This window comes from Acomys minous (genome assembly GCF_964271855.1).
Source record: "Acomys minous genome assembly, chromosome: 20".
Lineage (NCBI taxonomy): Eukaryota > Metazoa > Chordata > Mammalia > Rodentia > Muridae > Acomys > Acomys minous.
Window position 1 is genome coordinate 5,522,893 of NC_140502.1, and position 14,609 is coordinate 5,537,501.

At 44.3% G+C, this 14,609-nt stretch overlaps 1 protein-coding gene across 5 annotated transcripts in view; it reads left to right on the forward strand.

The window, feature by feature from the left end:
- The window catches only part of LSM14A (LSM14A mRNA processing body assembly factor), a 44,226-nt gene extending 30,355 nt beyond the window's left edge, over positions 1-13,871 (forward strand). Inside the window, exons 5-11 of one of the 5 annotated variants that reach the window (XM_084770831.1) lie at positions 768-944; positions 1,192-1,257; positions 5,451-5,633; positions 5,735-5,906; positions 7,131-7,362; positions 10,640-10,696; positions 12,085-13,871. In XM_084770831.1, the coding sequence (XP_084626957.1) occupies positions 768-944; positions 1,192-1,257; positions 5,451-5,633; positions 5,735-5,906; positions 7,131-7,362; positions 10,640-10,663 (854 nt within the window). In that variant the 3' untranslated portion in view covers positions 10,664-10,696; positions 12,085-13,871. The remainder of the gene's footprint in view (positions 1-767; positions 945-1,191; positions 1,258-5,450; positions 5,634-5,734; positions 5,907-7,130; positions 7,363-10,639; positions 10,697-12,084) is intronic. The other 4 variants (XM_084770833.1, XM_084770832.1, XM_084770834.1 and 1 more) reach the window with 4 other exon arrangements.
- The last annotated feature ends 738 nt before the right edge of the window (positions 13,872-14,609 follow it).

Consider the following 14,609-nt stretch of genomic DNA (forward strand, 5'->3'; position numbering starts at 1 on the left):
GGGTACAGTATCATAGAATTGGAGAATATCTTTAGAAATTTAGAGTAAACATTACAGGAACAAAAGGCATGAATAGAATATTTAATGTCATTCTGACCTCGCTGAAGGAAAAATGGGACTTAGTAAGTCAAACTCAGGATAAGCAGAGACTTGACAAGAGCTGTCAGGTGGCCAGTGCTGAGTGTGCCTGGGCTGGAACTCACAGAAGGGGTTGTTTTTGCTGGTTTTCAATTCCGGCTTTTAACTACCCAAGCACGGAGGCGTCTAAAGCTGTCGGTCTGCGCGCCACCCGTTATTGTTCTTGCCGTTCTTGTAGCAGAGCTTCGTGGGTGGTGGAGGCAAGAGGATCCGCAGCTTAAGGCCAGCCTGGGCTGTATGAGAGTCTGCTTTAAAAAAAGAAAGCTGGAGATGCCAGTGTAATCCTGCCGTAGCTGTGGGAAAGCCTTCATGTGACAAGCCTCCAGGATAATCTTTGCTGATATTCCTATACCAAATAAAAAAATGGATAAAATCACGGCAGTAGTGTTACTGTGGGGTTCTGGCTGCGTGGGTGGTGGTGGTTTAGAGTTTTGTTGTTTGTTTTTCATTGGCTTCATAACCATCCCACTAAAGATAACCAGGCTTAAACACTTGTCTAATAAAAATAATTCAGTTTTATGCTAATGAGGATTTGAATCGGCAGGATAAAATTCTAGACTTATTTTTACGTCTAGATGGTTTTGACATCCCAGGTTAGGGTAGTTTATTATCTTTTGGTTACATTTTAGGTCGATCAAGCCCTCAGTTAGACCCTTTGAGAAAAAGTCCAACCATGGAACAAGCAGTACAGACCGCCTCGGCCCACTTACCTGCTCCAGCACCTGTTGGGAGAAGGAGCCCTGTACCAGCCAGGCCTTTGCCACCTACCAGCCAGAAAGCAATAGACAACCAAGAGCACAGGCGAGGTAGAGCTGAGCTGCTTCTGTTCCTGCACTGACTGGTCACTCTCCATCTCCTCATTTCACCAAGCGTTACTGTGTATGCGTAGCAGGTTGAAGCTGAACTTAATAGTGTTCAGTCTTTCACATTTGACTCAAGGTGGTGGGGGGTGTTGTGAGGATTGCAGGTGCTGTCATCCCCCCATTCTAGCGTTACGGAAGTGTTTGGTTACATACTCTGAACTGATTTGTCACTTTGCGTCTCTTTCTGTAGCTGAAGTACACAAAGTCCCAAGGCCAGAAAGTGAACAACTCAGAAATGATAGCAAGAGGCCAGTAGGTAAGTTACCTGGATCTAGTTGGTTTGGGCTTGTTTGATTTGAGGGTTTTGTTGTTGGTTGGTTGTAATGGGGCCTCACTGTGTAGCTCTGGATGGCTTGGAACTTTGCCTCCCAAGTGCCAGGATTAAAAAGGCATGTGCCACCAGAGTCAGCAACTGCCTGCATCTGCAAGCTATGCTATGGATCTCAATGGGGGAAAACATTTCAGATGCATAGTTGCTGTAAAAAAAAAGAAAGGTGGGGCTGGGCATGGTGGTGCACGCCTATAATCCCAGCCTGGTCTACAAAGTGAGTCTAGGACAGCCAAGGCTACACAGAGAGACCCTGTCTCAAAAAAAAAAAACAAAAAAGAAAGAAAGGTGAGAGTTCTGAACTACAAAAGACTGTACACCGGGAGTGGATTTGTTGTAAGTCTGTACATGTAGCAGACTGTTGCTGGCCCTTATGTAAATCCATGCCTGAAGCTGTTAGTGACGTGAGGATCTGTAGTTTGGTTAATTGACTCTGCCAATGTCTGCTTTCTAGCTTCGCTAGTGTGCAGTAGTTAGGTGCTACTGCAGGGAGTGAAGCTGGACATGGTCGGTAGCACCACAATGTGCTTTTCTTTTCTTTTCATTTTCTTAAATCCATATTTAGTATAATTTCCCTGAACTACTATTTTCTGGAAAGGGCTCTACTTGATGTGCACAGTTGTCTATGAGTTTGGGGTGTACATACATGTTCTTGTGGAGGTATGCATGATGGCACAGAATGCATGTATGTGCACGTGGCGGTGGAGGCCAGAAGACAATATTAGGTGTCTTCGCTGAGTGCTCTCCACCACCTTAGTTTTGAGGTAAGAGTCTCTCACTGCCCTGGGCTGGCTGGTCAGTGAGCCCCAGGGACCTACCTGTCTTCAGAGCTCCGGCCCCCATGCTTGCCTGGGCATGTGCATATGATGTCATCCTCACTCACCCTTCTAATGTGTGCTACGTATCTGCCTGCTTGTATGTATGATTACCACGTGCATACCTGGTGCCCACAGAGGTCAGAAGACGACGTCAGATCACTTGGGACTGGAGTTAGGCACAGGAGTAATTTTGCCTGTGTGCATATACGTGCACCGTGTGCCTGTTGGAGCCCCTGAAACCCGAGTTACAGATAGTTGTAAGCTGCCCAGTGTCGATGCTGGGTTATCACTTAAGAGCAATAACTGCTTTTAACCCCTGAGCTGTCTTTCCAGCCCCTTTTTGCCTGGCGCCCCCTCCCCCCCTTCTCTCTCTTTCTCTCTCTCTCTCTCTCTCTCCCTCTCTCTCTCTCTCCCCATTTTTCAAGACAGTTTCTCTGTGTAGCTTTCCTGGACTCTCTCTAGATCAGACTGGCCTTGAACTCACAGCAATCTGCCTGCCTTCTTAACCTCTGAGCCATCTCTCCAGCCCCAGGTTTTTGGTTTTTGGTTTTGTTTTTGATTTCTCAAGACAGGGTTTCTCTGTGTAGTCTTGCCTGTCCTGGACTCACTTTGTAGACCAGGCTGGCCTCAAACTCAGAGATCCACCTGCCTCTGCCTCCCAAGTGCTGGGATTATGAGTGGCATCACCGCCCAGCTTCAATATGTAAAAACACTCTTGTTTCTCCTGTGCTCTGTGTGACCAGGTTGGCCTGCGCCTCCTTCACCTCCTGAGTAGTTGCTTATTGTTTTAGCTGTTTTGTGTGCTGTGGAGTAGTTGTTACATTTTAAACAGGCAAATTTCTTCTCAGAATAATTGCCATATTTCTATCATGCAGACATTATATAAGGGGCTGGAGAAATGCCTCCACAGTCAAGAGTATTTGCTGCCCTTGCAGAGCTCCTAGCCCCACAGCTGGAGGCTCATGCCCCCAGCTCCAGGGAATCCAGCACCCTCTTCTGATTCCACAGGCACAGACACATGCATGCACATAAACAAAATCAGTGAATCTCTTACTAGTATAATGTGAAATATTAAGTAAATTTATCTCAACAATATCCTTCAAACTTGCCACCTTTGTTGGAGATAAAATGGTGGAATGCTTGCCCAGCATCCGGGAGGCCTAAGGCTGCCGGTATCACAAGAGCAAAAAATAACCCAAAGCTTCAGAGCCCTCAGCCACCACCGAGGGCCACTGACCCAGCAGCAACTCTTGCAGTTTCTCCCTGCTCTTTACACAGGCATTCTTCATGCACAGCTCTAAGAGCAATCATGCTATGTTTCCTGGCACGTACCTGAGTTGCTTTTAATAATAAAATGGAATGTGTTAAAAGACATGCTTATCTGGATGTAAGTGTCTGTATAAGTTGCTCTGTGATTTTATGTTTGGTTTTCTCAAACTCAGACAGTTTACCATCATCCTCAGCAAACAATGAACACAAACCTGTTACCCTGTAGTCACTTCTGATTTTTGTCAGCATTATGTTACATAGTTCATATAACTATTCAATTTGTATTTCATTAAATTCATCCTGTGTTGTGTTTTGTACTTTTTTTTTTTTCAAGTTAAATGCACACCAAGTACTGCTTCACATTCTGTGTTGGTTTTCTTTTTCTTTCTTTCTTTCTTTCTTTCTTTTTAAATTTCTTTTAAAGATGTATTTATTTATTTATTATGTATGCAGTGCTCTACCTGCACACCAGAAGAGGTCATCAGATCACATTATGGATGGTTGTGAGCCACCATGTGGTTGCTGGGAGTTGAACTCAGGGCCTCTGGAAGAGCAGTCAGTGCTCTTAAGCGCTGAGCCATCTCTCTCCAGCCTAGGTTGGTTTTGGTCTTTGGTTGGTTGGTTTGGTTTGGGTTTTTTGTTTTTGTTTTTTCGAGACAGGATATCTCTTTATAGCCTTGGCTGTCCTAGACTCACTATGTAGATAAGGCTGGCCTTGAACTCACAGTGATCCACCTGCCTCTGCCTCCTGAGTGCTGGGGGTTGTTTTTTCTTAGTCCCATGTGTTGGATATTTGGGTGCCCAAGGTGCTGCTATGAATTATGCAGCTTTGTACAGTTCTACCATATCTCAGATGGTTGAAATCCTGTGGTGCTGGTATAGAAGACTTGAATTTGTGGAGCCGTTAGAGGGAAACTGTGAAAGCAGGAAGTGCTTGAAACCAGTAAGGACTGGTGCTTCTCTGGTCTGTTTTTTAATCTGGGTTGTGAGACAGACATCTCCTACCTTGCAGTCTGTGCTAGTTAATGTTCACTTACATTATTATTGTACGTTTGTTGCCTGTTACCCTTTCCACAAAGGGTCTAACATTTTGGGCCTGGGGAATATCGCAGAAAGAACCGAGCTTCTAGAGACTATGTTAATATAATGGAGAAGGCCCCCAAACCTATCGGTTATACATCTGTTTGTTGTAGTCCTTAGAAACATAACTGGATAAAAATTACATTAATTACATAAAATTTTCTATGGCCTTTTTTCATAAACACACTAACTTTTAGTAACTTAATTCTTTCTCTTTTTTTCCTGCTTTTGTTTTGTTTTTCTTTTTCTTTCTTTTCTTTCTTTCATTGTTTTTGTTTTTGTTTCTCCAGACATGGTTTCTCTGTGTAGCCTTGATGGTCCTGGGCTTACTTTGTAGACCAGGCTGGCCTCGAACTCACAGACATCTGCCTGCCTGTCTGTCTATCATCTATCAGCATGTGTGTGCTACAGTGCACCTGTAGAGGTCAGAGGACGGCTTGTAGGAGTTTTTGTTGGGGGGGGCAATGTGTGTAGCACAGATGTGGAGGTCAGGTCTCTCCACCATGTGGTTCCCAGGGATTGTATTCAGGGTATCAGGCTTGGCAGCAACCCCTTTACCCACTGAGCCTCTCCCTAACCTCAATTTCTGGTTTTTTGGTTTTGGGTTTTTTTTCCCCCTCTGGTGTTTTAATATTTTTTTAAAATGTATATGCATGCTTTGCCTGAATGTATGTGTATGTACAGCGCGTGTGCTGTGTGCCTGGCGCCTGCAGATCAGAAGAAGGCATCGCTCACTCCCTGGAACTAGAGGTTTGAACGTGAGGCACCATGTGAGTGCTAAGAATTAAACCCAGTTCTCTGCAGGAACAGCCAGCATCCTTCATCATCGAACCGTCTCTAACCCACCCCCACTTCTTAATTATATAAAACACCGTATATTTAAACATTTATATTGTAGACTACAGTGCTATTCTAAGACAGTGGCTACATACACAGTGTTTGCTATTAACGTAGTTCCAGGTGTCCCTTCTGCTCCAAGGCGAGGCCGTGGCGGTCATCGAGGTGGCAGGGGAAGATTTGGTATCCGTCGAGATGGTCCAATGAAATTTGAGAAAGACTTTGACTTTGAAAGTGCAAATGCACAATTTAACAAGGAGGAAATCGACAGAGAGTTTCACAATAAACTTAAATTAAAAGGTAAATTTTTATTCTACTCAAAAAATAATTAATTTGACCTGTGAGTTAAAGATATTTTGCACCTTAAGTGTGTAGAGTCTTAACTTCCGTGTTTTCATTAGAAGATAAACTGGAGAAACAGGAGAAGCCTGTGAATGGTGACGATAAAGGAGACTCCGGAGTTGACACGCAGAACAGTGAAGGCAACGCTGAGGAAGAAGATCCGCTCGGGCCCAACTGCTATTACGACAAAACTAAATCCTTCTTTGACAATATTTCTTGTGATGATAATAGGTACCGCTTTTTTATAAAATGTATCTTTATTTTATGCATATTGTATTGGTGTTCTGACTGTGTGTGTCTCTCTGTACACTGTGTGCATGCAGTGCCCACGAGGCCGGAAGAGGGCATCAGATCTCTTGGAGATGGTTGTGAGCCACCCTGGGGGAGCTTGGGATTGAACCTAGGTCTTGTGGAAGAGTAGCTAGTGCTCTTAACCATTGAGCGCGCTCTCCAGCCTCCACAATTGATGTTTGCTTTTCCTAAAAGAAGTTACTATTGAAAGTTTAAAAAGTGTGTGTGTATGTGTGCGCGCGCACACACACATTCATAGAGTAGATGTGGTCAGAGAACAATTTATAGTTCTCCTGCCATGTGGTTTTCAAGGGATGGGCCCTAGATGTCGTGCTTGCTGGCAAGCACCTTTATTCTCTGAGTCACCTCACCAGCCCAAAAGTGTTAAATTCTATTCCTTTAAAAGAAGTAAAGACTGAGGAGGTAGCTGGGTGAAGGAGCACTTGCCAACACAGACAAGGCCTTGTGCTAGATACTAGGTCCGTTCGTGTAACTTACAAACCTTTCTGCTACCTGCCTACATTGTAATTCAAATGAAACCAGACCCAAATGCAAAATATTCTTCAGAATTGACTCACAAAATCACTCTGACATATTATAATAAAGGAAGGTCCAGAAAATGTCCACATTGTCAAAAAGAAAGCCAGGACAGTGAGCTAAGAGCTGCAGAAGTCCGGTATCATGTTGCCTCTGCCCTGGCTGCAGCTCGGTGCCACCTGGTGGCGGCTGTTGCTTCAGTCTCCGTGGATAAGGAGGCCTGAGGCCTGCTGGGTTGGACATTGTGGTAACAGTGCAGGACTTGCTGGATCAGTTCTGTCAGGTCTAGGCCCTCCCATCTCCAAGCTTCTCTAAGCCAGGGCTTTCCTATGTGTCCAGTGGAAGCAATTACAAATCCTCTGGGTCTTAATTATCAATTGCATTTATAAGAAATTAGCCTCTGTGACATGTGAAAAAATATTACAAGAATGTATAGAACTTGCCCACCATGAAAGCTTGGGAAGGTTTAGATGGTTGTTTTTTCCTTGTTTTTTTTGTTTTGTTTTGTTTTGTTTTAATTAATCTTGAGAAGTCAATTAAAATATAGGGAATTGGGGCTGCATAGATTTCCTGGGAGGTGCACCTTTTTGAGTTGACATGCTAATGTTCATCCACCCCGTGTAACAGAGAAAGGAGACCAACTTGGGCTGAAGAAAGAAGGTTAAATGCTGAAACGTTTGGAATCCCGCTTCGTCCAAACCGTGGCCGTGGGGGCTACCGAGGCAGAGGAGGCCTTGGCTTCCGTGGTGCCAGAGGACGTGGTAGTGGCCGAGGAGGGACCTTCACTGCCCCTCGAGGATTTCGTGGTGGATTCCGAGGCGGCCGTGGGGGTAGAGAGTTCGCAGACTTTGAGTACAGGGTAAGTGTAGCTGCATGCTGTGGGGTTGGCAGGCAGAACATTTCACTTTTATCTATTGTGGCAGAATTATTTTTAGAGCATTAGAATAACTTTTAGCTTAACGTCTTGCAGACTATACATGATTAGAATATTTATTTTTACTTAAAGGACAGTAATTTCTTGGCTAGTGAATAGAATAGAAAACAACCAGATGGAGTGCATGCCTTTCATCCCAGCAACTGGAGGGTCTTTGAGTGCCAAGACACCCAGGGATACACACATTGAGACTTACTCAAAAAAAAAAAAAAAAAAAAAAAAAAAAAAAAAAAAAAAAAAAGGAAAGAAAGAAAGAAAGAATACTGTATTGAATACTTAAGGGCAGCATCGGGCTAAGTAGTGGCTGCAGTGCTGCCTATAGTCTAAGTGCTTTTTCCCCTGTCCCTCACCCCCTTTATGTGCATTGGTGTTTTGCCTGCATGTATGCCTATGTGAAAGTGTGGGATCTTGGAGTTACAGACAGTTGTGAGTTGCATGTGGGTGGTGGGACTTGAACCCAGGTCCTTTGGAAGAGCAGTCAGTGCCCTTAACCGTTGAGCCATCTCTCTAGCCCCTGGGTTTTGCGTTTTTATTAGAGCTATGAGTTTAGATGTCATGGACCATTAATATCTCAACATTCATGACTATAATGTCACTTTTGTTTTACATTACTAAATTTTTACACTTTAATACCAAAAGAATCTAGGCAGCAAAGCAAACCTGTATATCTGAAAGTGTTGACGTGCACATAGTAGTTAGTGAGTAGTAGGCATGGTTCACACGTGCTAGCTTATTTAAACCTCGGGTCAGCTCTGTGAGATGGGTTCTATTCTTATCTAAGTTTTACAAAGGAAACAGATACAGTGATATTAAATAACTTGTACAAGGTCACAGAACCAGAGAAGGATGAGACTGAGGATTGAGCCTGGCAGGTTGGCTCTTGAGTCACTGCTCTTAATATAGGTTTGTAGCGAACTCACTTGGCTCTGGTGGTCTTATTAAGGCATGCTCCTGAGAGCCCTCTGGTGTATTGGATTCACCAACAGCTGAAGGGGAATTCTGTGGCTCTATGTAGTGTGTTTTTGCATATAGCTTATCTAGTGAAAGAGGCCTGTCAGCTGAGACACCACTATAGCTATTTTAGTTTATTGACAAGGAAAGAAAATAGAGAAGAGCAAGATCATGTTGACAGAGACCCACTGGTAATAGCAAAGATTTCCTGGCAGGAGTTTTGTTGTCCAGTTTTTATAACTAGCCATTGTTGAGGGACTGTGTGGAAGGAGATTGGTATTCATGACTTTGGGACCGGCTATGTTAATTTTAATGTCTTGGATATCTTGCCAAGACTGCTCAAAAATAGCTTCACATCCTGAGCTCATGCGCCCAGCCGTGCACGCAAGGCCCTCTAGCTCAGAGTTCTCGCTCCATAGACTGCTCTTCAAGTTGCCAGTGACCCAGACTCAACCCAGCAGCCTTTCCTCAAGTGTCTGATTGATCTCTCTGGAATAGATGACACAGATGACTACCCACTGGCTCTAGGTCTTTTTTTCTTTTTCTTTTCTTTCTACTTTTTAAAGACAGGGTTTTACTGTGTGGCCCTGGCTTGGCTGACCTTAAACTTACTATGTATACCAGACTGGCCTTAAATTCACAGGCCCTTCAGTCCTTGACTCTGGGGCTAAAGGTATATATGACACTATTTATTTTATTACAACTCCTTCCTTCCTTTCTTTAACCCAATGCTGTCTAAAATATTTAGAGGTTGGTAGGGAATGTCTTACACACAGAGTCTCAGTAGCCAGGGCTGCCTCACCCTCTTGTCTCTGCCTCCCAAGTGCTGGAATTACAGGTGTGAGCCACCATGCTTGGGTTTGTATGGTAGGACTTGAGCTCAGGACCTCATGCATGCTAGGCAGGACTCTTTAACTGAGCTACATCCCGGTCCTCAGTGTTGGGGGGCGGCAGAAGCATGTGAGCAAGCTGCTGGGTGTGTGCTGGTGTGCTCACAGTCACTCACAGTGTGCTTTCTTGCTCATGTACGGTCACTCCCTTTTGTGAGCTTGTCCACTTGTGGTTTATAGTTTGTTCTTTGTCTTACTCTTTGTTTCTGCCACACAGTTTTTGGGTTCCTTAGGCTGACCTGTAAACCATCCATTTGAAATGTCCCTGCCCACTATATGACAACCCAGTGACAAAATTCCTGACCAAAGAAATTTACAGTAGGGAGAGTTTCTTTTGGCTCCCAGCTCCAGGGTGCCGCCCCCATGGCAGGGCATGCATGGCACCAGGTGCTTGAGGTGCTGCTGCTCAGGTCCTTCCTGTATTCAGTCAGCACCCGGCCACAGCGGAATGCAGCCGCGGCTAGTGGGTGTTCCCACCTCACCCTCACTTAGAAGCACATTCCCGCAGGTTTATATCCATGGTGATCCTAAAGCCTGTCAAACTGACACTCAGGGTTAGCTGGCAGACCTTCTAAGCTCGCGTCATCTTCCCCCATTTCTCACCTGTAGCAAGGTTTGCCTCTGGGCCCTGAACTTGTCTCTGAAGCACACACGGTGCTGCCTCTCAGCAGCCTGACTAAAACCAGCTGGTTTAGTGCTGTGAGCACTGGCATGGCGATCAGTTTGGGGATGGATGTAAGCAAATGTGGTTTAACAGAACCATAGAGAATCAGCCAGACTAGAGCCTGTCTTGCACCCCACCCATGCGGTGAGTGCGCCTGGCTGTAGGCTCACTTCTAGGGCAGACAGACAGCGGCTGTGATGCTGCCTCAGTTTTAACTAAGAATAATGTTCAGCACACAAACTTTGGATCCTGTGCCGTTTTCCTTCTGTTTTTAAAAACCATTTTAGAGAAAGGGAGATCTAGATTGGGCTCTGAGTGTAGTCAGCTTCTATCTCGTGCTACTGTAACGTGGTTTCAGTCGCCATGGTGGGTGAGACAGTGAGGAATCTGAAATGGGGGCTGGGGTGACTAAGAGTGCTTGCTGCTCTTCCAGAGGAGCCAAGTGTGGTTGCCTGTAACTCCAGCTCCAGCTGGCCTTCTGCCTGCCAGGGGCATACACAGACAACACAGACAAACTTTTTTTTAATTTGGGGGGTGGGATAAAAATCTGAAATGACTTAGTCTCTTTCCTTCCCCTTTTATTTTCTCCTCCCTCCCCTTATCCCCTTTCTCTCTCTCTCTCTCTCTCTCTCTCTCTCTCTCTCTCTCTCTCTCTCTCCTCCCCCCCCCCATCTTTTTTTTTTTTTTTACCTTTCAGAAAACCACGGCTTTTGGACCCTAAAAGGTCTGGATTGGTCATACTGCTTTCTGAAAGGTAAAAAAAGAAAAGAAAGAAAGACATTGGGAGGTGTGAAGGTTGGTTTGGTGGGGGCAGAGGGCTCGTCGTTAGTTGCCTTGTTTCTGTAGACTTGTACTTTGCCACATGTGCTTTGTTACTAACACTGTACAGTTTGGCATCGCACCCTCAGAGGAAGTCTTTCAGCTAGGAAGCACCTGTCCTGCCACTGGGGTGTGTATCAGTAAAAGTCAGGTGTGGTACAGGGAGCGGTGACACACGCCTTTAATCCCTGTACTCAGGAGGCAGAGGCAGGTGGATCTTTGTGAGTTCCAGGACAGCTAGGATTGTTACACAGAGAAGCCCTGTCTCAGTAAAGGAGGGAGGAAGTGGGGCCTGGCTATCACTCTGTGTCTAAGGGAGATTGGCTCTAAGATCCCCAAGAATCCCAAAATCCATTACTGCTCAAGCCCCCTTACAAAACAACCTTGTATTTACATAGGACCCATCATATCCTCTTAGCTGTTTCTGGGTGCTGGGGATTGAACATGAGGCCTCACCCATGCTACACAGGTGCGCTATGGTAGCCTTCGCTACCAGCGCCTGTATTTTAACAATTCACAGATTGCTTGTAATACAGTCATACAATGTGACTAGTGTGCAGATAGTTGTTATAATCTGTTGCTTAGGCCCTAAAGAGAAGGATAAAAACAAAGCAAACAAACAAAAAAGAGTCTTACATGTTTTGTACAAATGCAGACACATAAATACACAGATGCAGGGAGTGGACTATGTGCTAGCTGCTCATCTGAGAGGAGTCAGAAGCTCTCTACCATGACTCAGCCTTGAGTTTAGGCCTCATCTCAGCTCCTTCAGAGCTGGCTTGCTTTTCTTACTGGTTATAGTTTTTTTTTCCCCAGTCAGATTTTTAAAACTTATTTTAAAGTTATTTTTTTAAGTAGATTTCTATATACATTACTGCTTTCTCCTAGCATGCAATGTTAAAGAGAAATGTTACTTTACCTTCTGGATTATTGCTGCTTGTCAAAAGATGTCAAAAACTCAGGGATTTTATGACGCTTGTTTCAAAAAAATGTTATGAGTGGCCAAGTGAAAGTTCACATAATTTGTGTTTAAATTGTTAGAGCAACCAAAGGTAGTGGGTCCCCACTGCTGCAGAGCTGCTTGCCTGGGTGTCAGGCCAGCCCCTGCGGCGGCCACTGCTGCCTGGAGAGCACAGTACGCAGATAATTGGGTGTAGCCGCTGAAGCAGTGTCCCCAGAAACCAGTGAGGCCGATGGCTTTTACTGTGGAAATAAGAGGAAGGGTGTGTTTATGGTAACCTCAGTAAACTCACGCAGACTAGGAAAGTCTCACTGATGAACCGTGGCTTGGAGCATGAACTAATATTTCTTTTTCCTTTTTAGAAAGACAACAAAGTTGCTGCATAGTCTACAAACAAGTCTTTGGAAATAGGTGACTCCTAGCTCTTCATGGTCCTGGAAAGTGGTTTCAGTCTTTGTGAAGAATGAAGAAGTGAAGTTGATGTCTGTCTGTCACCAGCACTGGGTTTTGTCTGTTTTTCTGCTCCATTTCAAAGCTACGCGGCAGTTGCTCTGGGGCAGGAAGGCGTGTCTTAGACACAAGCATAAGTGTGTGTGAAGTAGTGGAGGCTGTGGTTCCTGGCATAGAGTTGAGCTAAAGCGAGCTTAATGAGACTGCTAAGTATTTTCTATCACTGAAAGGATTTTTCTTATCACTAATTAATTGTATTCAGCGATTACTTCAAGTTGCCTGCAGATAGGCCGTGATACTGTGTTTTGAGCCACAGAAGGTTGTGTATGTGTGTGTGCGTGCGCGTGTGTGTGCATGTGTGCGTGTCTGTACCTTTCTTTTTGGAGATCCTATAATATGAGGTAGCTTATTTCGACACTTAATTAGGGTGCTGGATGGTAGAGAATTCTGTCAGTCGACTGTGTACACACAGGTAAATACTGTTTCTTAGGCAAAGGTAACTTTTTTATATAGTTGTAAAATTCCATTATATTCCATTGCCAAAGAAACATTAAGAACTTTGTATAGCTGTATAAAAAGCAACTAATTTTTTAAAGAATAAACGTTTTAAAGTCAGCAAACACACGTGTCCTTGTAGAAGTCGGCGTGCTGAGGAGCAGGTGGCCGGGCCTTTCCCCCCTTGCATTCCGGGCCTTTTAATGTTTGGAACACACATGAAGATTTGATAACTTTATTTCATTCTCTAAAAAGGATAAATTATTCATGCATAGTGTATGGACCGTGTTTTGTAGCAAACCACGGGATTTGTTCAGATAACGGATATTTTCAGTGTATGAATGTAAATAATCATAGATGAGAATGTACCTCGCTGTATTTTCACATAAGTAACCTCCCTCCTTTTTAAGACATTGAAAGTAGGCGTCGGTTGGCCCCTTCCTCCTGCTGTGCCTGGATTCTGTTGCAGTGACGCTGACTCCTGTCTTACTTAAAGAAGATGGAGTTTTCAGAACCAGCTGGCACCTGTACAACATCACCAACAGTCTGTGGGCCGGTGACCCGCTGATGACTCCATGTACACGTTGTTGCTAACTGTAAATTACTAATAAATCTTTTTTGATATTTAAGCTATAGTTTAAAAAGTTATCCGGCCACTTTGTGTTTTTAATAAAGGCCATGGAATAAAGGGATCCAAAGATTTAAATATTTTTAACTTCTGATTTTTGCTAACTTTCTCACTAAAATATTGAGTAGTGATAATGGTGTTAGAAAGGGCACTGTAGGAGAATTGGACTATTTAAGAATGGTTGGTTATTTTTTTACCTTATATCTTTTGTATAGCTCAACAAGGAAATGTTTTGTAATTTGGCTTCATCGTTGAGATCCAGAACTTGGCAGCCATCGTTTACTGTGTGCCTGCGTGTGAACAACTAATCCTTTTGGGGGGGGCCCACAAATCAGGATATTGACACATTTTTAGGCACTTTGAGCATCAGAGCACATGCTGTAGTGATACCTCTAGGCCGAGATGTCCTGTGCCAGTTTCCCACAGGATGAACATTTTCACAGCCCCCTAGGTCACTGACTGGGGCATTCATTGTCCTGGTAATAACTGGCAGCATGATGTGCCCACAGTGCACCTTCCAATACAAGGCTTTTATGCTAAAACAGAATAAACTGTTCAATGAAAAATGTTCTCAAAGTTCTTTCTCATAAATAGTGATATTTTTTTCCTTAGGGAAATAATAAAATGCGGAGATAGTAAATGTTTTCCCTGGAATAACTAAGTCAGTGTCTAAATCCTTCCAACATTTATTTCTTATTATTATTTTTTTTTCCTTTATTTCTTTGGTTTTACAAGATAGGGTTTCTCTGTGTTAGCTTTCGCTTTGTAGACCATGCTGGCCTCGAACTTAAAGCAATCCTCCTGCCTCTGCCTCTCAAGTGCTGGGATTAAAAGCGTGCACCACCATGCCTGGCTTTATTTCTTCTTGTAGATGCCCAAGGAAAGCTAGAAGTCCCTTTTTCCTCTGAGCATAAGACACTCATTAGTTAAGATGTCTGACATGAGAAAAGACTAGCCATGTATAGACCACTCTGGAACCCTCCATCCAGAGTGCGGCAGATAGGTGTACGAGATAGCAGATTTGAGTGGTGGGCAGCTCGGCCAGCAGCCTAAGGCCTGCACCACTGCACCAGTTTATGGAGCACTAGGGATGGAACCCAAGGCTCCATGCTGCACCAACCAAGCTGCCTCCTCATCCCTGCTGAGTTATTTTTACAATAGGCTCCTATGAGCTGCACAGAGAGTGCTTCTGAGGTTCTCTAGTCAGGCTTAGAAATCTCACGCCTCCCAGGACACTGGTCAGCTAGCATCGTCATTGCCTCGTCTGATAAGCCCTCCTTCTCTGAGAGCCTTTGTACAGTCCACCCTTCCAAG